Source organism: Cebus imitator, unplaced genomic scaffold, assembly GCF_001604975.1.
Source record: "Cebus imitator isolate Cc_AM_T3 unplaced genomic scaffold, Cebus_imitator-1.0 Scaffold155, whole genome shotgun sequence".
Classification (NCBI taxonomy): Eukaryota; Metazoa; Chordata; class Mammalia; order Primates; family Cebidae; genus Cebus; species Cebus imitator.
Genome location: NW_016107470.1, coordinates 2,461,510 through 2,486,981, shown reverse-complemented (window position 1 = coordinate 2,486,981; position 25,472 = coordinate 2,461,510). Strand labels below are relative to the sequence as shown.

Here is a 25,472-nt window from a genome sequence, read left to right as displayed (position 1 = left end):
GGCTTCCACAGTCCACTGCATGCATCCTCTCCCAGCTCCACGTGACTTCACATTGGTAGCTGGAAATGTGCCACGATGGGACTATTTACACCACCGAAACTGGATATGTATACTAGTCAGCACCTCCTTCCCAAAGAGAGCCAGTTGGTGTTAAACAATCACTAACGTGTCACTGAAGTAAAACTGCATGTGAATAGCAATACAAGAGGTCTTTTCTAGAGTAATTCACTGGTAATATAATTTTGTGCATCTGAGGCCCATTATTCCAAAGGCCCTGAACATTATTCCAAAGAACTACTGAGTCAGTAGTTCTTAATCTTTGATCACTTGATGAAAAGTTTAGGCCTCTTCTATTTGAAAAATACACAAAGAAGGCCGGGCGCGGTGGCTCGCGCCTGTAATCCCAGCACTTTGGGAGGCCGAGACGGGTGGATCACGAGGTCAAGAGATCGAGACCATCCTGGTCAACATGGTGAAACCCCGTCTCTACTAAAACTACAAAAAATTAGCTGGGCATGGTGGCGCATGCCTGTAATCCCAGCTACTCAGGAGGCTGAGGCAGGAGAATTGCCTGAACCCAGGAGGCGGAGGTTGCGGTGAGCCGAGATCGCGCCATTGCACTCCAGCCTGGGTAACAAGAGTGAAACTCCGTCAAAAAAAAAAAAAAAAAAAAAAGAAAAGAAAAGAAAAATACACAAAGAAAGTTTGCATGCTACTTTGTTGCTTTGTTTGGTGTTATATTTGTGTTTGGAATGTTTGTGTCTCCCCAAATTCATATGTTGAAGCCCTAACCCTAGTGTGATAGCAAATGAAGATGGGGCACTGGGGAGATAATTAGGGCTAGACGAGGTCATGAGGCCGAAGCCCTCCTGATGACAGTAGTGCTCCTATAAGAAGAGATACCAGGGAGCTTGTTTTCTCTATCTCTTCAGGTGCACACACCAAGGAAAGGCCATGTGAGCACAAAGCGAGATGGTGCCCGTCTGCAACATAGGAAAAGAGCCCTTGTCAGGAACTGAAACAGCTTGCACCTTGATGTTGGGCTTTCCAGCCTCCAAAACTGTGAGAGGTAAATTTCTGTTGTTTAAACCATCTAGCGTATGATATTTTGTTATGGCAGCCCAAGCAAACGCCAACATTTGCCAATTTTATTTTTTAAATATATGATGTAAAAAATAATCTTTACAAAGTATCATATGTCTCATTATTTCATGATGAAATTCGTGACCAAATCAAGGGGAAAAATAGAGAGATCCCAAATAATACATGCAAATGAAATGGTTTCTTTATAGTTTGAAGTTTAATCAATGAACTCTAATTAAGCATTCCCCAAAATATGGTGATCAAGATGTCCCAACGAGAATTGGTTGGAAGTCCCCTCTATGTGCCTGAGAGGCCTTTCTCCTTTTCTCATTTCTATAAACACAAACTTGAGAAGTTCTATAGACTTATTAAAACAGTTGGAGAAAGCATCGTTGGTCTTAATAAACTGTGTGCACAGTGCAACCTCTTCCCCAAGTGTTTTACTCTATAAAGTTTTTACCCTGCAAAACTGGGCTGATTCACAGGATGTGGCCTCCATCAACCAGTCACATCTACGGAATGATGCTGCCCCCAAGAAGCAGAATCAGAGTTCTGTGTCTGTCACTTCAGGTCACCTGTTATCAAGGCATGGTGCCACGAAAGGCTCCACTAGCTGGGGATTCCTGAATGCAGTGAACAAATGGAAATCAAAAACCTCCTTGAGGGTACTTTAAAGACTGCATACATTTCAGCCCTGTTCAAAAGTAAATTTTAATTAGAAGGATAACTGGTTTAAATAAGAAATAGAAATTGTGAGTGTCTTGATCTGGTATGTTACATTTGACATCCAGTCAATTTCAACTTTTCATCTCATTGGCAGTAGTTTCGTCCAGATGGATGCTAAAGGGAAATGGCATAGCTGCCAACTTTCCCATGATATGCTTAAAAATATTGGCAAAAATGCTATAAATGTTCTGGAATGCTCACTGATGACATCCTCATTACAAAATCCAGTGGTTAGTTTTCAGTCTTTGTTATTTTTGTACCATCAGCAACATTGGACGTAATAGTTTACTTCTTACTTCAGAAAGTAGAATTACTTTCTTACCTTTGCTTGCAAGGTACTGAATTCTCAGATTTTTTTTCTCCTTCACTGGTCATTCCTTTCTCGTTCACATTTCTTTTTTTTTTTTTTTGCCAATTCCACTTTCTTTCCTGACCTCTTGACCCTGGAGTGCCCCAAGGTCCAGTTTTTACTTCACTATTCTCACTTCCTTGATGATCTTGTTTCAGGACTTTATCAAATATGTTGTTATATCTCAAATTTAAATTTTCAATCTTTTTGCTGAAATCTAGATTTGTTCAACCTGTCTAATAGACATCTCACTCACTGTCAAGTAGACATCTCACACTGAACGTATTCAAAACTCAACTCCTAACAGCCTGAAGTAGACTCAATGTCCAGTCTCTCACACCTAAACCTGTGAGTCACATGCCACTACTCTCTTTCTCTCATTCTCCACATCAAGACTATCAGGAATTCCCATTGGCTGTACCTTTAAAATATATTGATAATGCAGTCACTTCTCTTCTTGCTGCCTCTACTGCTATCACCCTGGTCCAAGCTGCTATCATTTCTCGCTTGTGTTAATGCAACAGCTTCCTAATTACTCTGTCTGCTCTACTCTTGTCTCCTGCAGTCTCAACACTGTATTCATAGTGCTCCTTCTAAAGCAAAAACAAAATCATACCATTTATTTAAAATCTTTCATTGGCTCAGCATTTCAGAGCAAAAGCTGAATTCCTTACAATTGACTTAGGACCCTGTACAATCTCCCACCTATTCTTTTAACTCTCTCATTTCTACTGTGTTTCTCCTCACTCACTGTGCTGCTTGGCCATACTGGCCTTTGTATTATTCCTGGAATATGGCGGATATGCTGCTACCTCAAGGCCTTTGCATGTGCTATGCCTGGCTCTTCCTCCAGATAATCTCGGGTCTTACTCCCTTACCTCCTTTAAGTTTTTGCTCAGATGTTACCTTTTCTATTAGACCTATTCTTATCATACTATTCCAAATTGCAATCCCTGTTCCTTTCCTATAATGTAATAAGTTTTCCAAAGTTAATTCCCTCTTAACATACTAATTTTTTTTCTTTCTTCCTTTTTTTTATTTTATTTTTTTTTTTTTTTTTTTTTTTTTTTTTTTTTTTATGTTTGCCTGTCTCTCTCCTCTAGAATTTACAAAGGCAGATATTTTTTTCTTGTTTAGTTCACTGCCACATTCCCAGGTCTTAGAACAGTGCTTGGAACATAGTAGATGCTCATTAATATCTGTTGAATAGATGAATGAACACATTTGTTCCCCACAGCTCTAAGCACAAACCAAGGTGACCATTTATAGGGCTCCATCAAAGTCACTCCAAATGTGTGAAGTTCTTAGTAATGAGATGTGCACTTGACTAAGATGCTCCAAGGCAAACTAGAGCAAATCCAAGTTTTGGTAAAATTAAAGTCTTATCAAAGCAAATCTTCTCAAACGAGTTCTACACCATCTGAAGTATTTTTTTAATGAACACTTAAGATAATTCTTTGAGTTCATTACCTTCATTCTTTCACTGGCAACAAAATTGGTACACGAGAAGCACAGGGGTTTTGCACATTCAGTAATGAAAGGAACCTTTACTTTACATCTTTTCTTTAACATTTTCTAACTTAAGTTAGGTCAATGTAAATAACACAGATATACATAATCCTAACAGAAGGGTGTGTTTACTTTAATTCCATGGAAAGATAGATCGAGACATGAAAATGACCATGGTATATCACCTAACTATGCACAAAGGAATCCCATCTATCCTACACATAAGTTAGGAGCATGGTAGATGAAAACAATATCCTAATACATTTAACTAAAAAACATTTTCTCCCAAAAGTAATTTTTAAGACAACAAGAAAAAAATGTTTGCACCTGCTTTGGAGCTCTGAAAAGGCCCATTTGAATCCTAGGTAAAGGACCTTAGCTGTAGATGAAATTCTCAATATGGGGAAAAAAGCTCCTCTGAAAGAGGCTGTCACTAGGGAACTGGAAAGTAGAGATTATTAGGTCCCTGAAACATAAAGGCTTTTCAAAATGGAGGGGAAGCAAGGAATTCATCATGAGAGAGATGACCCAAGACTTGTCTTTTGTTTAGTGATGATGGTTGTGCATTCCTACCAATAACACTACAAATCTGGACAAGGATTATTCTGAGGTCCTGTAAGAGAAGAAAACTCATTATCCCCAGGATCATTTGATTGAATTCTTTCTTTCATTGGTCCAATGCACTAATTCATTTAGCTTCAGAGGGTGAAGTACTAGTCTGATTGCCCAGTTGTTGCCAACAGTTTGGGACTCTAAATCCGGGATAGCCTGCACAGCCTCCTCTATCCATCTGTTTTTTGGACCACACACACCTCCACAGGTGTGACTCCTGAAGTCTACTATGCTTTCAGTTTAGGCACCTGTGGGTCTCAGGTATCAGGCTGAAACTATTCACTAAGGTTTCCAGTTCCAGAAACCTTCATATTTGGTACCATAAAATATGAAAGGAAGTCTCCAATGTTGCTTGTTGTATAATTGTGCTGGTTTTGGAAGAGAGGAGTGACATCAAGGGGAATGTAAGCACCCACTACTTTTCTTGAATAATTCTGGTCTTTATAAATATCCTTTAGATATAAATTATATTCTAAGCACACACAATAGTTCTCCCTGGTCCTTAGTGTATATATCCCAAGACCCCCAGTCGAGCCTGAACCCACAGATAATACCAAGCCCTATATAGACTACGTTTGTTCCTATACACATATACCTGTGATAAATTTTGTTATAAATTAGATGCGCTAAAAGATTAACAACTCATAATAGAAAAATTTTAACAATACTCTGAATGATGCACAATTTAAAACTTATGAATTGTCTAGTTCTGGGATTTCCCATTTAATATTTTCAGACTGCCATTGACTGAGAGTAACTGAAACTCTCAGTTGGAGAGTGAACCTGTGGATAAGGGAGGATTACTGTATGTATATTACATAAGGCAATACCTATGTAGAGCATTCTAGACAAACATCTTACCTAAACATAATTTTAACAAACTTATCAATGAATCAGAATATGCCTCTCTAATGTACAAACCCATTATTCCTTTTGATGACACATACTTTTCTTCTTGATTTGTATATTACACTTGCATTCCCCAGAAAAGATCAGGACTTCACAGAGAGCCACTCTGCCTCACATGTGTTCGGAAATCAGAGAAAATCTCTGCATGTTGACAGGTTGTGCCACATTACAGCTTCAAGCACTGTCTGTCTCAGCAAACAAAAGCTCTGGACGGGAGCCAAGAAGCCCCAGTGTTGAAGCTTCAGACTGACTCACGTGTTCTTGCACTTGAAGGATTCCAGTCTGTGAAAGGGATTCCTAACTGGAGAAAATACGTTACGTTCTCTCTGCGGGTCATTGTTTAATATTCAAAACAGGGGTTCCGATGGATCTATCGGGAGTTCAGGGTCCCATCTGTTCTTTGCACAGCAACTGTGATGTGTTTAAGACACACAGACACACACCACATCCATAATTCTGCACTGTGAAGCAGCTGTTCTTCCAGTCTTGTGGCTCTTTTGCAGGGTAGGGAAGGCGCCTGAGTGGCCTGTGTGGAGAGGCTGTGTGGAATGAACAGCTAGCTGCATTCGTCAGCTGGAAAAGGAGTCTTAAAAATCAGGGAAAAAGATAACAATATTTTTGAAGAACAACTGCAGAAGTTGTCGCACTAAAATTTCTCTTTTAAAAGGCTGTCATAATTGAGGAGTTATTGTTTAACGCGTACGGAGTTTCAGTTTTGGGAAATGAAAAAAAGCTCTGGAGATGGATGGTGGTGACGGTTGCACAGCAATGTGAATAGACTCAGTGTCACCAAATCATACACTTAAAAATGGTTAAAGTAGTACATTTTATGTTATATGCATTTTACCACCAATTTTTTAAAAAGCTTATCACAGAAGCGTTCTCTGTGTAAGTAGAATTTGGCAACATCAGAAACTAACATAATAAATAAAAAATAAGTTATGGAAAGACTGAAGGACATAGGAGATTTTAATAATCTGGAGCTAATTCCTCAGATAGTTACAAACTACCTGGGCAGCGTTTTTACATGTCTGAATATCAACTACCAAAATTCTTAAAAGACAGGGACTTGAAATAAACTGGAACTAACACATTAAACACGGAGTTGTGATATTATTTTGTCTCACAGCAAAATTTTATAGACAAATTTCAATATTTAATATTTTAATGTATTAATATTTCAATCACACAAGAAGTTCTTGTGTTCTTGGTATTGAAGATTTCTACCTTTTCTTAGTAGCATAGTGGAAGAGAATTTATTTGCCAGAAATAGGGAAGATTTATTGGAACATTTAACTGTATCACAAAAGAAAGTGATGGTGTTTCTTTCTCTGGAAATTGTTAAGAAAATGATACAGAGCTGCTTTTCTGGAATAGTAGGATCAGGGAAGGAGAACTGAATGACTTTTTTTTTTTTTTTTGAGACAGAGTCTCACACTGTTGCCCAGCTGGAGTGTAATGGGGCAATCTCAGCTCATTGCAACTTCCACCTCCTGGGTTCAAGCGATTCTCCTGCCTCAGCCTCCTGCCTCCTGAGTAGTTGGGATTATAGACATGCACCACCATGCCTGGCTAATTTTTTTATATTTAGTAGAGACAGGGTTTCACCATGTTGGTCAGGCTGGTCTGGAATTCCTGACATTGTGATCCCCCTGCCTCGGCCTCCCAAAGTGTTGGAATCACAGGCATGAGCCATCGTGCCCGGCCAACTGAATGACTTTTATCTATTCACTGGGGGAGTGAGTGGCCAGGAAATGTTACAGTTGACGATATTTTCTCACTAACCTGGATAGTTACTGTTGGCCAATATATTCGAGTATCATTTGGCTACAAAATCCCTGTAAACTTTAGAACAACTAAAACTAATGTTTACAAAGAATTCTGACAGCATAGTATTATATGAATGTTAATAAAATTATAATGGCCAATATCACCTTGGGAACTTTGTTATGACTTGTATTTATTGTCTCATAAATACGGTAGTCTCAAGTTCTACAACCCCCACTGGATGCCTGAAATCGTGGATAGCACAAAAATGTATATATACTATGCATTTTTCCTATACATACATATTTATAATAAAGTTTAATTTACAAATTAGGAAGAGTAAGAAATACATAACAGTAACTAATAAAACTATCATAATGATATATTGTAATAAGAATTATGTACATGTGGTCTCTCTTGAAATATCTTACTGTACTATACTTACTTTTCTTGTGCCTATGTGAGATGATAAAATGCATTTGTGATGAGACAAAGTGGGACGAATTATTTAGGCATTGTAAAGCAGTGTTAGGCTACTATTGACTTTCTGGGGACACATCAGGAGGAGGAGCATCTGATTTGGGTGATCCTGGATGAATGAGCCATGATGTCATGGATGGCTGGATGTCAGGAGATGATGATGTTGGTGTCTAGAGATCCTCAATAGTTGAAGGTTTTTGTTTGCTTGTTTTTGCCAAAAAATTTGGAAGAGCATTGTAACGGAACGTTATTATCTCTTTCTTTTTAACTCATTAAAGTGTTGCCAAGATGTTGCAGTCCTTTGATCTTACTGGTGACTTTAACGCTGCGTTCCATCCTAGGATCATATTCCATAATTTTGTCCTTTGATGTCTGTACAATTTGAAACCCTTTGGCAAATTTCAGTAATATCCACATAGCTGGTTTTGCTTCAGTTTCATCATCTTTCTCTTCCTCTGTAGGTAGAATGTTCTTCCAATTCCTCATTTGGAAACACTTGAAAACCTTCAATATGTTCTTCTACTTCTTCATCAAGTATGTTGGCAAATCCTTCACCAACTTCTCTTGCTGTGTGAATGATTAAACCTTCAATATGTTCTTCTACTTCTTCATCAAGTATGTTGGCAAATCCTCCACCAACTTCTCTTGCTGTGTGAATGATTTTCCTAACTTCTTCATCAATCCTCAGAAAGCCTTTAAAATCATTCACAACTTTACTCCTTAAGTTCTTCCGGCAGGCGCTTGCAGTTTCTGGTTCTAATTTGTCCACTGCAGCTTTGATGAATGTTATTGCGTCTGTAATAGTGAATGATTTCCAGCACAGATTACATCCAGATTAGGGTCTACATCAATTGCTAATCAAATGTGATCAAATACAAGGCAGGTGTATGTTGCCTTGACAAACTCAATGAAGGTAAAGGCTGAAGCAATGAGGTTGTATTCAGAGGCAAAAACACAACTGGAATATTTTCATTTTGTTTTTATAGCAGACAGATTTAGGATGGCTAGGAGCATTGTCTATTATTAACAGGACTTTAAATTCCAACTCGTCTTCCAAGTAATTTTTTTTTTTTTTTTTACTTCTAGGATAATATACTGGTGGAACCATTTCATAATCAAGATGGCTGTCACCCATACTTTCTGATTATCTTGCCAAAACATGGGCAGATAATTTTTGTTTCTAAGAGTACTGGGTTCTTTGCTTTGTACGCTATGCCTGGCTTTATCATATGCCTTGAGGCACTGCCACAGGATACTAGAGTTCATCTGTCTTTATATGCTTTATGCCTTGGTGCCTGCTTTGCACTTTTATGAATGCAGGTTTTATCTTCTTCCAGAAGACTTGAAGATTTGCTTCAGATGGCATCCTTTCTTTTAAATTATTTCTTCAACTTTGCCAGAAAGGTGGCAGAAACTTCTTCATTGGCAGATGTAACCTCTTCAGTATTTTTTATATTTGTCAGTCCAAACCTATTCCTGAATCTATGTAACCATCTCTTACTTGCAATAAATGGCCTGGTGTCACTTTTTCAGGGGATCCCTTGCTGAAGTCTTTGTATAGTCTCAATGCTTTCTGTTGCAACATTTTGTCAATTGGACCATGTTTTCTTTTCATGTCTTCCACTGACAAATTTAATGCCTTTTTTTCCATCTTCACTAAACACTTATTATGTACTGTGGCCATAATTTCTTTAGTTTGAGGTGCAACAGCAAAACTAGCACAAATTTCTTTTTCCTTCTTTACAATTTCACAAATAGAAGATGATACGGTTTGGCTGTGTCCCCACCCAAATCTCACCTTGAATTGTAATAATCCCCAGTGTCAAGGGTGGGGCCAGGAGGAGTGAAGTGAATCATGAGGGCAGTTCCCCCCTACTTTTATGGTGGTAGTGAATAAATCTTACTAGATCTTCTGGTTTAATAATGGGAGTTCCCCTGCACAAGCTCTTTTGCCTTGTCGCCATGTAAGACGTCCTTTTGCACTTCCTTCATCTTCTGCCATGATTGTGAGGCTTCCCCAGCCATGTGAAACTGTGAGTCCGTTAAACCTCCTTTCCATTATAAATTATCCAGTCTCAGGTATGTCTGTATTAGCAGAGTGAGAACAGACTAATACAGAAGGTTTCATTCTTAATGTAGTCCTTAGCAACCCCAGCATACAATTATTTTTCTTTCCTTATCAAGTCAAGAACTTTCATCTTTTCATTTAAAGGAAGCACTTTATGGTTTCTCTTTGGCGTATCTGAATTGCCAGAAACACTATGCTTGTGCTTTGGGGCCACTGTGAAGTAAAATGAAGGTGACAAACGCAAGCACTGTGGTATCAGAACATCTGATAAGGGAGATGGCTACTAAGTGACTCATGGTCAGAAAGCATAGGCAGCATGGATGATGCTAGTGAAATGGGTGACTCACATACTAGGTAGGATGGAGAAGGATGGGGCCACACAATGTGAGATTTCATCACACTACCCAGAACTGCACTGAATTTAAAACTTTTGAATTATTTCTGGAATTTTGTATTTAATATTTTCAGACCACAGTTTACTGCCCTCAGAGAGGAAGATCACAGAGAAGAGAAGACTACTGTAAGTAGCACCTATGTCAGGAAACTTTCTGTTTCTGCCAGGATAGAGCCACTCAAGCACATGGTGGCAGAAAATGATTTGTCAAATCCTGCAAAGTCCATCCCACTCCGATGCAAGTCACTATCCACCTGTCACAAACACTTTTATTATTATGCTATTAAATAGGAGCCAAATGATGGAGGTGGATTTAGTTGGTTTTCTAGTCTTTATTGTTGTTCTACTAGAATGACTTGTTTTACAAATGTTTCCCAAACTTTAGTCGTACAAATATCACCTTTGTGATATTTTTTGCCTATCCATATTTGTACTATTATTAATTTAATGTTTCTCTTTAAGTAGATTCCATTTTTAGTACATTTATTCAAATAGGAAACTTCATATTAGCATGAATATAAACAGCTAGCTATAAACCTATGAAATAATGGTTTTGATGTGCTGGTTATATATTTTTCTTATACATGAATATTACTAGCACATTAGAAAAATATTCATGTACTTAACACATGAATTACCTGGTGATAAATGTAATGTAATCTGGGTAACAACGGCCTAAGGTTCCAACGGAACTTCTGGTTTCTACTAACTCATTTTACTTGTACTCATATGTCATAATTTGCTATTTTATAAAAGCACAAATGACAAAACAATGAATCCGGGAAAATATTCCAGACATAAACTTCAGAATTTGTAGAAGATTCACTAATTGTAAAAATAATAATACCATTCAACTCAGTGGAGCTTATAATACTACTATTCAGTTCAGTGGAGCTTATATATTATTAAGTTTCACAGGTATAATCTCAGTTAATCATCAGAGCCACACTATGAGATTAGCAGATGTCAGTCTGGTTGTGCTACTACAGCAGAATAGCTAAGATTAGGTAATTTATCAAGAACAGAAATTTATTTCTCACAGTTTTGGAGGCTGGTAAGTCCAAGATCAAGGTGCCAACAAGTTTGCTTGTCTAACAAGGGCTGCATCTTCTAGAGGGGAGGAAAGCTATGTCCTCACATGGTGGAAGGCATAAGGGCAAGCAGTTTGAATGCTGCCTGAAACCTGTTTTACAAATGCATCAATCCCATTCACAAGGAAGGAGTCCTCATTGCCTAATCATAACCTCTTAAGAGTCCCATCTCTTAATCCTGTTACATTGGCCAATAAGTTTCCACACCTGAAATTTGGAGGAGACACACTCACATCATAGCAGCAGGTCATTTATTGTTATCTTTATTCTACATATGGAGAAACTGAGGCTCAGAGAAGTCATGCTTTCTCTAGGTTATTCAGGCAGCAAATGTCAGAGGCAGCTCATCATTTGGTCTTTCCATACCACGCTATACTCTAAAATTTGGAAAGGTTTATTGCATCACCAGTCAGTAAGTCAGGAACTATAGCTTCCTTGGAATTGCTACATATGATGATGTATTGATTATGAAAGACACAAAATAAATGGACATATTTATAGTGTGTCTTTTCTGAGCTTCTCTTTTTATTTATTGATTTATATTGACTGACCAGCTAATGTAGTTGTCTGTAAAACAGCTTTGTGGGACTCTCTCCTTTCTTTTTCCTCCCTGTATGTGTTGTTTCAAGCACAGATGGCAGGCTTTCAGAATGGGAAGTGAAAAGGTAGAATTCAATCTACAAATACGAGTATATCTTCAGAGAGTTCCAGAGTGCACTACATTCATTCAAAAAGAATCCTGTTATATCAATACCAAACAAACACTCTGTAGTCATCAAGGAGGAAAATACTGTGGCCAGGTCTTTGAGTTTATTACTTTACTAATGTATAGCATAGAAAGTTCAGCCATTTTGGTATCCTGGCATTGCTGTATTGCCTATATATGAAAAGGAGACAGAACAGATTGTTAGGACTAAATGCAATAAATCAGCAATACAGGCTATAGGAGGTCTCCTTTTCAAATGTAATTGTGGTTTAAGTTGCTTATCTAATTACAGGTGAGCTTCCTGTTGCTATCCCAGGATCCAAGCAGACAATAGTTAATACTCCCTTGAATGGGTTTTATTCAGTGTTTTAATATCTTAGATGCATGTTGCTTTAGCTGATCTAGAAGATATGATCTATGAACTTGCTGTGTCAGTTAAAATTTTCTTATTATTTTAGAATATATCATCCATGGAAAAGAAATTTCAGTGACATTAATCTAAGCAACACTACATTTATACTATAATAACCCCCTACCCTCAATATCTAATCACTCTCAATATAAGGTTCTTCATCCTCCATTATCCTCTGGGTGATGTCCAATCACCTTGGCCTGTCCTCAGCGAGAATTCTGTTAGGTTGGTTTAGTCAGAACTTCCCTTACCCTTGATGTTACCTCTTAGTCGTTTTTCCTTCTGACCCTCAACTATTTGACTACAAATCCTCACTTGCCTGCACTTTATTCAAAGCTGAGCCCAATCTCTCTTCCCTACTGCAAAATCCCATTGCAGTGGCCCCTATAACTATCCAACGGTCCTGAATCAAGCCTGCCTTACTGTGCTTTAACAAGTGTCACTGCATAATTTTTTCTTTAACATAATTAGATGTCATCAATATTTATTACTCGAGATGAGGACTTCTAAAGGAAAAGAAGTAGAAATTTCCATGGTCTCTTAGGCAGTTTAAAGCCAAAGGCAATATAAATATAAATTTTTATATTTATACTCTTCCCCTCCTACCCCCTGCCAAAGAACAGAACACCATGAAATAAAGTAATCTTAGATACAGCAAGACCTTGGGCAGAACAGTCAGAACATAGCAACAAAAGAATAGGAGGGCAGAGACACAAAGATCTCATTCAAAGCACTATGACTGGTTCGCTTGTAGTGCAGAAGGAAGAGAGTATATTTTGAGTATAATAATCATGTTCTTAAATAAATAATGCTAAAAAAATAAAATACCAAAGGCATCCCCTCTGTCTCTGTTAAGTAACTTGTAGCAGAGATATATTCTGCTAACAAAAATTAGAAAAAGATTTTTTTTTCAAGAAAACACCTGCTTTGAGGTTATCAGAGACATTTTCAGACAGCGAGGACATGAGGGACCAAGATCTCAGAAAAAAATGGAAGGTCAACGAAATGAGCTCAGTATTCTTCAAGATGCTTTCCACCTTAGGGTACTTGCCTGTTTAGTTTAGATGCTATTCAGAGAACAGCTGCCAAGTGGCAGAGAAACCAACAGATCTCACTGGGTTGGGAAGGTAGTAACTGGATTTCAGGGCTACCAAAGCAACCAGGACTTTCAGGGCCAGCTTTTCTGAGAAAAGAGAGATATGAAAAAGTGAGCCCATCACTTGACAATCTTCTTCTAAAGCATTTGCGAAATTCTTGAATTGCAGAGAGCAAGAGGCCAAGAAGCCAAATGCAAAACAGTGGGATTTTTAGCAATCTCATCAGCTTAAGAGACAAAAATTGAAGATTAGTGCATACTAAGGAGGAGAGTTCCTAGTTAAATCGGAGAATATATTTTTGGAGGGTATATCCCAGGTTTAGGGGAGAAGCAGAAGTAGGCCAGCAAAACAGAACTACAACACTACCTCAAGTTAGCTTAGTTCTGATTGAACTGACGTGATCTGCTGTATTCGAGTTGTCTACTGGAGAACAGGTTGAATTCTCTCTAGAAGGAAGTACCATCACGCCAGGATTCTATAATTTGTCATTGGCAAGTCTAGTATTCAATCAAATTTACCAGACATTATCAAGAACAGGACCAGAGAGGATTGGGGCGTAGGTAACAGATGACAGAAACAGAACCACAAGTGCCCCACATGTGGAGTTATCACACAAGTGTTGCAAATAGTTATGATTCAATAACATGAGCATTCAATTATATGTTTAAGAAAATAGATAAGACAGAGAATTTCACCAATTAACTCAAATATATTCAAAAGCCAAAAAATTGGAGGAATACGGGGCCTTCAGAATGGTGGAGTAAGGACCTCTGAAAATATGCTCCAGCATAAAAGCAATGAGAACCCTTGCAAAAAAAAAAATGTTCACAATCAACTTTTTCAGAATTCTGGAAATTAACTAAAGGTTTTGACAATCCAAGAGTGCTTTTCCCGAGAAAAATGACTGAATTTTTCTAAGAACCTTTTTACTTGCCCCAATTCCATCTCCATCTCTTCTACTCTGCAAAAGATGTAAAAGCCAAGAACTTTGTAACTAGCTGTTTTAAAAAACAGTAGCTTAGCAGCTGCTGGAAGACACAGAACAGATTTGGAGTTCCCTAAAAGCCCCATCTCTAGAGAACTGGCATTATTTAACCTGTTTAGCAGCTTCTGAAGAGTTTCATTCTCAGGGCTTACCTTTATTTAACCTAACTGAAGTAAATCTTACTCTATATGAACAACTTTATCCACCATGGCATTTATCAAAAACAATAAATAAAACAACTGTTTAACACTGTAACCGCCTAAGGTGGTATTAACAGCTGAAGCTAATAAAAGGCTGACCAAAAATATAAAAGAAAAAAAAATTTAGGAATGGGATGTCTGTAGGGAGCTTTACAAAGCTCCAACATATTTCTGGAACTCTGAAAGGCCATGCAAATGTAAAGAGCTATACACATCCCCAGAAAAAAACCTGAGAAACTCCTAATCTTTCATCTCTGGCTGACCTTTAGGCTCTTTGTAAGAAAGAAATGGAGGCTAAAGTGAAGTTGTTAACTGCCTGCTAAAACACTGAAGACGTGCCCCAACACAAGCACAGAACCTGCTGGCAAGTGCTGGCGGACCTATTGTTGCGTGTTGCTTTAAGGCATTTAAGGAAAATCTCTGTTCAATAATTAGTTGACTGTTAAGAGAACAGAGCAGAGCCATATACAACAAAGTATATAGACTCTGTGGAATTGGTCCAGGAAAGTCACTAAGCAAACATACAGCAACAATGACAACAAAAACAAAACAACAAACAGCAATAACAAAAAAACCATGGGGAGAAGAAGAATCCGTAAAATGGTATTATTCAAAATGCCCAGTTTTCAACAAAAATTATGAAACACACAAAGAAATTGGGAACTATAGCCCATATATAGGATAAAAAGTAGCAACATAAGTTATCCCTGAGGAAGTCAAGACATTAGATTTACTATACAAAGAAGACTTTAAGTCAACTATTATAAATATGTTTCAAGAATTAATGAAAGCTAATTCTAAAAGTATAAGAATGTTGTCTCATTGCATAGAGATACCATTAAAAAAGCTAGAAATTATAAATAAGAACCAAGTAGAAATTATGGATTTGAAAAGTATAATGAAATAAAGCATTCATGAGAGGGACTCGGCAGCAGATTGGAACTGGCAGAACAAAGAATCACTAAACTTGAAGGCAGGTCAATGAGATTATCCAATCTGAGGAACATAATGAAAAAATATAAAAGAAGAGATGAACAGAGACTCAGAGACCTGTGGAACACCATCAAGACTACCAACATATGCATAATTGAAGTCCCAGAAGAGAAGAAAGAGAAAGGGGGAAAAAAGGACCTTTGAAAAATTAACAGCCAAAACCTTTTCAAACCTGATTTTAAAAAAATATAAATCTATATGTTCAAGAACATCAAAGAACTTCAACTAGGAAAATTCAAGAAGTCACTCCTAGAAAAATTACATTTAACTGTTGCAAGCCAAAGACAATAAGAAAATACTTTTTTTTTTAATTAATAAAATGTTTTCTTTGATAATTAGCTGACTTTAAGGTGAGAACCTTGAAAGCAAGAGAAAAGTGACTCATTATATACAAGAGAACCTCAATAAGATTTACAGCTAACTCCTCATCAGAAACTATAATGGTCAGAAGACAGTGAGATGACATACATAAATGTAGTGAAAGAAAACTAAGAATTCTATATGCAGGAAATCTGTCCCTCAAAAACAAAGGAGAACTTATGAAACTCTCAAATACAACTAAATTCATCACTAGCTACTAAAGGAAGTCCTTCAGGCTGAAAGCAAAGGGTACTAGATAATAACTCCAATTTTATGAATAAATAAAAAGTAGCAATAAAGGTAACTGTGTAGGTAAATATAAAAGAGAATTTACATGTATTTTTATGTCTCTTATCTTCTATCTGATTTAAAAGACAACCAAATGCATAAAGCAATAATTATAAAACTGTGTCAATGGGCTTATAACACAAAAGATATCATATGCATGACAGAATAGTACAAAGAAGGAAGGAAGAAATGAAGCACAGTTTTTGTATGCTATGAAATTAAGTTAATATTAGTATGAACTAGATTATCTTAAATCAAGATGTTAATCAAGGGCCAGGAGTAGTGGCTCATGCCTGAATCCCAGCACTTTGGGAGGCTGAGGTGAGAGGATGACTTGAATCCAGGGGATTGAGACTAGCCTGGATAACATGTGAGACCCCATCTCTTTCTAACGGAAAAGTCAATTGTTTTGATCTCCTTTTGGCCTTTTGGTTAAGATCAGGTGTAGTATCTGTTCTTATCAGTTTAATATCTGATACGTCCTCTGTCTGAGGACGCTATATTAAATGGGTTTTTGGAGCAGGGATATAGGATAGGAGCTTGCTCTGTCCACTCCAGGCATTGACCTGGTATTGCAGTACCTTCAGGAATGGTGCACCCCCTTTGGGGGATAATGACATTTAAAAATGTTATTTCTTAAAAAGTATCTTTTAAAGGTTTTAATTGAAATCCCTAGGGCAACCACTAAGAAAATAACTTAGAAATATATAAAATGAGAATTAAAATGGTATATTAGAAAATATCTATTTAACATAAAAAAGAGTAATAGAAGAATAAAGGAACAAAAAGAAGATGTAATACATACAGAAAACAAATGCCAAAATGCAAACATAAATTCTAACTTATTAGTCATTATGTTAATTGTAAATGAACACATGCACACAAATGTTCATTGTGGCACTGTTTACAATAGCAAAGACTTGTAATCAACCCAATGTCCATCGGTGATAGATTGGACAGGGAAAATGTGGCACATATATGCCATGGAATACTATGCAGCCATAAAAAACGATGAGTTCGTGTCCTTTGTAGGGACATGGATGAACCTGAAAACCATCATTCTCAGCAAACTGACACAAGAACAGAAAATCAAACACTGCATGTTCTCACTCATATGTGGGTGTTGAACAATGAGAACACATGGACACAGGGAGGGGAACATCACACACTAGGGTCTGTTGGGGGCAACTAGGGGAGGGACAGTGGCAGGTGGCGAGTTGGGGAGGGATAACATGGGGAGAAATGTCAGATATAGGTAATGGGGAGGAAGGCAGCAAACCACATTGCCATGTATGTACCTATGCAACAATCTTGCATGTTCTTCACATGTACCCCAAAACCTAAAATGCAATAAAATATATATTTTAAAAAAGCAAACAAATAAAAACAAATTCTTAGAGACCTATAAAGAGACTTAGACTACCACTCAATAATAGTGGAAGACTTTAACACCCCACTGTCAATATTAGATCAACAAGGCATATATTTAACAAAGATAATTCAGGACTTGAACTAAGCTCTGTACCAAGTGGACCTGACAGACATCTACAGAACTCTCCCCACCAAATCAACAGAACATGCATTGTTCTCAGCACCACATAGCACTTATTCTAAAATCTACCACATAATTGGAAGTAAAACACTTCTCAGCAAACGCCAAAGAATGGAAATCATAACAGTCTCTCAGACCACAGTGCAACGAAATTGGAACTCAAGATTAAGAAATTCACTCAAAACCACACAGCTACATGGAAACTGAACAACCTGCTCCTGAATGACTATTGGGTAAATAACAAAAGTAAGGCTGAAATAATGAAGTTCTTTGAAACCAGTAAGAACAAATAGACAACGTACCAGAATATCTGGGACACAGCTAAAACAGTGTTTAGAGGGAAATTTATAGCACTAAATGCCCATATCAGAAAGTAGGAAATATCTGAAATTGACACCCTAACATCACCCTAAATTAAAAGAACTGGAGAACCAAGAGCAAAAAAATTCAAAAGCTAGAAGAAAACAAGAAATAACTAAGATCAGAGCAGAACTGAAGGAGATAGAGACATAAAAAAACCCTTCAAAAAAATGAATCCAGGAGCTGACTTTTTTTTTAAGATTAACAAAATAGACCACTAGCCAGACAAAGAAGAAAAGAGAGAAGAATCAAATAGACACAATAAAAAATGATAAAGGGGATATTGCTACTGATCCCACATAAATACAAACTACATCAGAGAATACCATGAACACCTCTATGCAAATAAACTAGAAACTCTAGAAGAAATGGATAAATCCTGGATACATACACCCTCCCAAAACTAAACCAGGAAGAAGTCGAATCCCTGAATAGACCAATAACAAGTTCTGAAATTGAGGTAGTAATAAATAGCCTACCAACAAAAAAAGCCCGGGACCTGATGGATTCACAGCTGAATTCTACTAGAGGTACAAAGAGGAGCTGGTACCATTCCTTCTGAAACTATTCCTAACAATAGAAAAAGAGGGACTCCTCCCAAACTCATTTTATGAGGCCAGCATCATTCTGATACCAAAATCTGGCAGACACACAACAAAGAGAGAAAATTTTGGGCAAATATTCCTGATGAACATGGATGCAAAAATCCTCAATAAAATACTGGCAAACTGAATCCAGCAGCACATGAAAAAGACTATCCACCACAATCAAGTTGGCTTCATCCCTAAGATACAAGGCTGCTTGAACATATGCAAATTGATAAATGTAATCCATCACATAAACAGAATCAATGACAAAAATCACGATTATCTCAATAGATGCAGAGAAGGCCTTTGATAAAATTCAATACCTCTTCATGCTAAAAACACTCAATAAACAAGATATTCATACATACCTCAAAATAGTAAGAGCTCATACCACAAATAATAAGAGTTAGTAATGAAAATAACTTTTGATATATCTCAAAATAATAAGAGTTATTTATGAAAACCCCATAGGCAGTATCAAACTGAATTGGCAAAAGCTGGAAGCATTCCCTTTGGAAACCAGCACAAGATAAGGATGCCCTCTCTCACCACTCCTATTCAACATAGTATTGGAAGTTCTTTCCAAGGCAATCAGGCAAGAGAAAGAAATAAAAGACATTCAGATAGGAAGAGAGGAAGTCAAATTGTCTCTGTTTGCAGATGACATGATTGTATATTTAGAAAACCCCATTGTATCAGCCCCAAAATTCCTTAAGCTGATAAGCAACTTCAGCAAAGTCTCAGGATACAAAATCAATGTGCAACAATCACAAACATTCCTATACACCAATAATAGACAAGCAGAGATCCAAATCATGAGTGGTCTTCCCATTCACAATTGCTACAAAGAGAATAAAATACCTAGGAATACGACTTATAAGGGATGTGAAGGACTTCTTCAAAAAGAACTACAGACCACTGCTCTAGGAAATATGAGAGGACACAAAAAAATTCCGTGGTCATGGATAGGTAGAATCAATATTGTGAAAATGGCCATAGTGCCCAAAGTAATTTATAGATTCAATGCTATTCCCATCAAGCTACCACTGACTTTATTTACTGAATTAGAAAAAACTACTTTAAATTTTATGTGGAACCAAAAAAGAACCTATATATCCAAGACAATCATAAGCAAAAAGAACACAGCTGGAGGCATCATGCTACCTGACTTCAAGCTACAATACAAGGTTACAGTAATCAAAACAGCTTGGTACTGGTACCAAAACAGATATATAGACCAATGGAACAAAACAGTGGCCTCAGAAATAACACCATACATCTACAATCATCTGATCTTGGATGAACCTGACAAAAACAAGCAAGGGGAAAGGATTTCCTCTTTAATAAATGATGCTGGGAAAACTGGCTAGCCATATGCAAAAAACCAAAACTGGATCCCTTCCTTACACCTTATACAAAAATTGACTCATGATGGATTAAAGACTTAAATGTAAAACCTAAAATCATAAAAACCCTAGAAGAAAACTCAGGCAATACCATTCAGGACATAGGCATGGGCAAAGGCTTCATGACTAAAACACCAAAAGCAATGGCAACAAAAGCCAAAATTGACAAATGGGATCTAATCAAACTAGAGAGCTTCTGCACAGCAAAAGAGACTATCATCAGAGTGAACAGCCGATCTACAGAATGGGAGAAAGTTTTTACAATCTATCCATCTGACAGAGGGCTAATATCCAGAATCTACAAGGAACTTAAACAAATGTACAAGAAAAGATGAACAACCCCATCAAAAAGTGGACGAAATATTAACAGGCACTTCTCAAAAGAACACATTTATGCAGCCAACAAACATATGAAGAAAAGCTTGTCATCACTGGTCATCAGAGAAATGTAAAATCAAAACCACAATGAGATACCATCTCACGCCAGTTAGAATGGCAATCATTAAAAAGTCAGGAAACAACAGATGCTGGTGAAGATGTACAGAAATAGGAATACTTTTACACTGTTGGTGGGAGTGTAAATTAGTTCAACCATTGTGGAAGACAGTGTGGTGATTCTTCAAGGATCTAGAATCAGAAATACCATTTGACCCAGCATTTATACCCAAAGGATTATAAATCATTCTACTATAAAGACATATGCACATGTATGTTTATTGCAGCACTATTTACAATAGCAAAGACTTAGAACCAACCCAAATGCCCATCAATGATAGACTGAATAAAGAAAATGTGGCACATATACACCATAGAATGCTATGCAGCCATAAAAAAGAATGAGTTCATGTCCTTTGCAGGGACATGGTTGAAGCTGGAAAGCATCATTCTCAGCACACTGATACAGGAACAGAAAACCAAACAACACATGTCCCCACTCATAAGTGGGAGTTGAACAGAGGGAACTGTCAGGGGGTGGGAGGAAAGGGGAGGGAGAGTATTAGGATAAATACCTAATGCAAGCGGGGCTTAAAACGTAGATGATGGATGATAGGTGCAGGAAAGCACCATGGCACATGTGTACCTCTGTAACAAGCCTGCATGTTCTGCACATGTATCTCAGAACTTAAAAAAAAAAAAAGAATATTTTATCCATTTATTCTTTTTTCTTGCATTTTTAGGTGTTTTGTAGCCAGAGGTCACAGTGATTGCTAGTGTATTAGTGTATTTTGTGCTAGGAAAAGAGGTCTATAATTAATTTATTTTTGTTCATCTTTCTAAACACTGTACTCATTCCAGCTGGAATTTTACAGGCATATATATCTTCTGGCTAGAAGTTTGAAATGTAAAACTGGGTTATTCACTAGGTTTTAGTTTAGTTTTTTTTTTTTTTTTTAATTTGTAGAAAGGAATGCCTTATATTCCTAATTTTAAGAAAATCTATGTCTCATTTAGTATTGTTGTATTAGCTATAGATAGATCTCCAATGTCTTAGATTTAGGTAATTTTAATAAAGTTGGTGGGTACATTTAATTTTTAGTAATATTTTTTACAATAATGTCTTAACCAATGTTTTCTACTATAAGTGTTGTTAGTCTCAAGGTTGTAAGTTGATAATCTTTGGAAATATTAAAACAAAACTTTCAATATTGCAAGAAAAAGTCTATATTTTAGACTCCAGTTTATTAATAGTCCTGGCTGACAATATTCTACATGCCAGCCTAGTCACTTACAGTTCTTCGAAAGCTGCCACACTGTTTAATGGCTCCAGACTTCACACCAGCCATTCCCTCATCCTGGAATGCTTCCTTCCTCTCTGCCATTCTTGATGAACTCACACTCATCTTTTAAGATACTCACAAGGAAATCTCGATGTGTGGTTTCATTATCTGTAGGACTTCACCTTTATTACTTTACTTATTATAACTCTGGGCAGTTATTTCATGTATAATGCATAGTGACTACTCAGGAAATACAGAATAGAACAAGATCCTAGGGATCCTGGACTATATACCATTTATGATTGCTCTCAGTTATAAGAGGTTTAACTCTTATATACACGTAGCTTCTGACACTGGTGGTTTTAACAAATAAGTGAATGTTTTAGAGGAACCTTTGTTTGTATATACATTAATTTTTGAATGGGTAACTGCTATAGTTTGGATGTGTCCCCCAAAACTCATGAGTTGGCAACTTGATTCCCCAATGCAGCGGTGTCAAGAGGTAGGGCCTAATGGGAGATATTTGGATCATGGGAGCACTACCCTTATTAATGGCTTAATGCCAATTTCATGGGAGTGGGTTTCTTATTAAAAGATGAGTTTGATTCCCTCTTACTCTTCCCCTCACCCTCTCTCTTTGCCCCTTCCACCATGGGATGATGTAGCAAGAAGGCTTTCACTAGATGTCCACACCTTGATCTTAGACTTTCCAGCTCCCAGAACTGTGAGGGTGTGTTTCTGTTCTATATGAATTCGTCTCAGACATTCTGTTATAGCAGCATAAAATGGACTGAGACAATAACCCTTGTCACATTGCAACCTGAATGTCAATACATCAGCCACATCAAGCTCACACCATTAGAGGCTAGGACAAAGAAAAACCACTCTTTTGTGGGGTTTAAGATACACAATAGGTGTGTTAGCTATAGCCTTGGGGTTATGCTTACAACATTGCCCTACAGACACTAGAATTAGATTAGAAAAAGTTTAGATGTTTTCTGCTGGATCCATTTCTAGGAAAGCTCTAAAATGCCAATCATTATCTAAGAGAAGACACTCTGCTTTGCTGTGAAGGGTCTTTGGTTTATGAAAATCTGTGCTTCTCATACATAAGTTGTCACAGCCATTCCAGATCATGTGCAGTCTCTTCGTAGCATGCAGATTTGGAAACCCTAGTGAGGCAATGTAGGCAGAGTATATAGCCATTAGAACCAGACTAATGTAAGATTCAGTTTCTGCTCTACCAGTTACTGCTGTATGGCCCTGGAAAGGCCCTTAACTTTTCTGAGCTTCAGCTTCCTCCCCCGAAATATGGGAACTTTCATTTGCCTTACAGGTTGTGGAAAGGATGTTGAGGCTCCCAAAACAGTGCCTGCACATGGTGAATCTCCAGTATAGTAGTTCCCACTTTATCTGCGTTTTCACTTTCCATGGTTTTGGTTACCCATAGTCAGCTGTGGCCCAAAAATATTAAATGGAAAATTCCAGAAATAAACAATTCATTAGTTCTAAACTATGTGCTATTGTGAGTAGCATGATGAAATCTTGCACTGTTCCACTCTCTCTTGAGCAGGACATAAATCATCCCTTTGTCCAATGTGCCCATGTTGTTTACACTCTTTGCCTGTGAGTCACTTAGTAGCCATCTTGGTTATCAGATTGACTGTCATGGTATCACAGTGCTTGTGTCCAAGTAACCTTTATTTTACTTAATAATGGCCCCAAAGTGCAAAAATTGTGATGCTGAAAGTTTAGATATGGCAAAGAGAAGTCATAAAGTGCTTCAAGTGAAAAGGTGAGGTGGGGTGCTGTGGCTCACGCCTGTAATCCCAGCACTTTGGGATTCTGGGGCGGTGGTGGGTCACAGGGTCAGGAGTTTGAGACTAGCCTGACCAACATGGTGAAACCCTGTGTCTATTAAAAATACAAAAATTAGTCAGGTGCGGTGGTGTGTGCCTGTAATCCCAGCTATTCAGGAGGCTGAGGCAGGAGAATCGCTTGAACATGGGGGGCAAAGTTTGCAGTGAACCAAGATCACACCATTGCACTCCAGCCTGGGAGACAGAGCAAGACTCTGTCTCAAAAAAAAAAAAAGAAAGAAAGAGAAGGAAGAAAAGGTGAAAGGTCGTGACTTAATAAGGAAAGGACGCTAAGATCCACAGTAGGAACAAATCTTCCGCATATGAAATCGTGAATAATATATTGTAATTATTCTATTTTATTATTGGTCATTATTAGTGTCTTATTGTGCCTAATTTATAGATTATGCTCTATGATAGGTATCCATGTATATGAAAAAAGATATTGCATATAGGGTTCAGTACTGCCTTTGGCTTCAGGCATCCACTTGGCCTCTAGGAACATATGCCCTGAAGATAAGGGGAAACTGCTGTAAATTATCACTGATATTTCCCTAGAAAATCAGTTATTAAAGTAATTTCAAGAACAAGAACAAAACACCTTCAACCTAATGCTGTTTTGTAGGTACCCTGGGCACAGTGTAGCAAAATTTGTTTTGTTATTTACATTGTTGCACATGGGAATAAAAAGACATAAGCAGTAAACAATTTAGTTAGAAAAGTGGAAGGTGTCTTGAGAAATTTTGAAAATCTGTATTGAAGCAAATGAAATAAAGAAAAAAGAAGGTAGGCCCTAGAAAAAATTTACTTTAAAAATCAGAATTCTTATGTTGTACACCAGAGAATTTTATTTAATGTGTCAAACATTCACTCAAAATAAATGTTGAGCACACTAAAAAGTTTATGCATTCAAATTTTTCTACAGTATATTCACATAACATGCACTCAATTTTTGCTGTGAAGTTTCACCCAGACAGCTGAAGCATCCTTCAAAGTTTTTAAGAAGACAAAGCAAACACAACCACATTATTTTCTTTAGACAAAGCAATACTATGTTAGCCAAAATGTGTCCACATAGCCCAGAAATAATGTAAATACAGGAGTAGAATTAGGAGCAGCTTAATATCTGCTGCATGTGCTTTTGTTAGATTGTCATAGGCTGTGTGTTAATGAGGAGAAGACAGGATATGTTCTACCAGTCAAACAAGCTCAGACTGTAACATTATTTTGGCATAGTGACACGGGCTTGGTTGTCAGCCATTTAACTTGAGTTTACCCTCGAATGTTCAACCTATTGCCCTAAATCCTGGGAGTGGGTTCAATTATATGTCGAAGCCCTAACCCCCATACTAGAATTCTAGTGACTATATTTGGAGATAGAAACTTTTAGGAGTTAATGGGATTGTTAGGGTGGGCTGTAATTTGTTATGACTGGTGAACTTATAAGAAAGTACATATCAGGGTGCACTGGCACAGAGGAAAGGCCACGTGAAGCAGGAAGGCAGCCATCTGCAAGCCAAGGAGAGAAATCTCAGAAGGAACCAACCCTACCCACATCTTGATTTTGGACTTTCAGCCTGCAAAACTGTGAGAAAATAAATTTCTGTTGTTTAAGCCACCTAGTCTGTGATATTTTGTTATGGCAGCCCTGGCAAACTACAGTAGTTCCCCCTTATCCTTAAGGGATCTATTCTAAGATGCCTGGTAGATGCCTGAAACTGCTGATACTACCGAGCCCTTCATATACCATATATTCCTTCCTATACATACATACTTACGATGAAGTTTAATTTATAACTTAGGCCCAGTAAGAGATTAACAACAAGGAATAATAAAATAAGATAATTATAACAATATGCTAGCATCACTACCCTTATGCTTTGCCATTTTTCAGTAGAATAAGGGTTTCTTGAACACAGGCAAGGTTTTATCAGGCTACTCAGAACATTGCTCTTTTTCTT

The 25,472-nt window shown here is 37.4% G+C and overlaps 1 protein-coding gene and 1 non-coding gene across 4 annotated transcripts in view; one reads left to right on the top strand and one right to left on the bottom strand.

Annotated features, from left to right (window-relative positions):
* Nucleotides 1-25,472, bottom strand: part of MAMDC2 (MAM domain containing 2) — a 173,315-nt gene that overhangs the window by 9,417 nt on the left and 138,426 nt on the right. The window contains exon 12 of one of the 3 annotated variants that reach the window (XM_037743824.1): nucleotides 24,340-25,088. The exons of the other annotated variants lie outside the window; for them this stretch is intronic. Coding sequence (XP_037599752.1) covers nucleotides 25,043-25,088 — 46 coding nt within the window. The 3' untranslated portion in view covers nucleotides 24,340-25,042. Of the gene's footprint in view, nucleotides 1-24,339; nucleotides 25,089-25,472 lie in introns of those variants that run through there. 3 annotated transcript variants of the gene reach the window in all.
* On the top strand, nucleotides 16,442-16,632 carry LOC119473402. Its single transcript, XR_005202607.1, has one exon. It is a non-coding gene; the product is annotated as a U2 spliceosomal RNA (small nuclear RNA).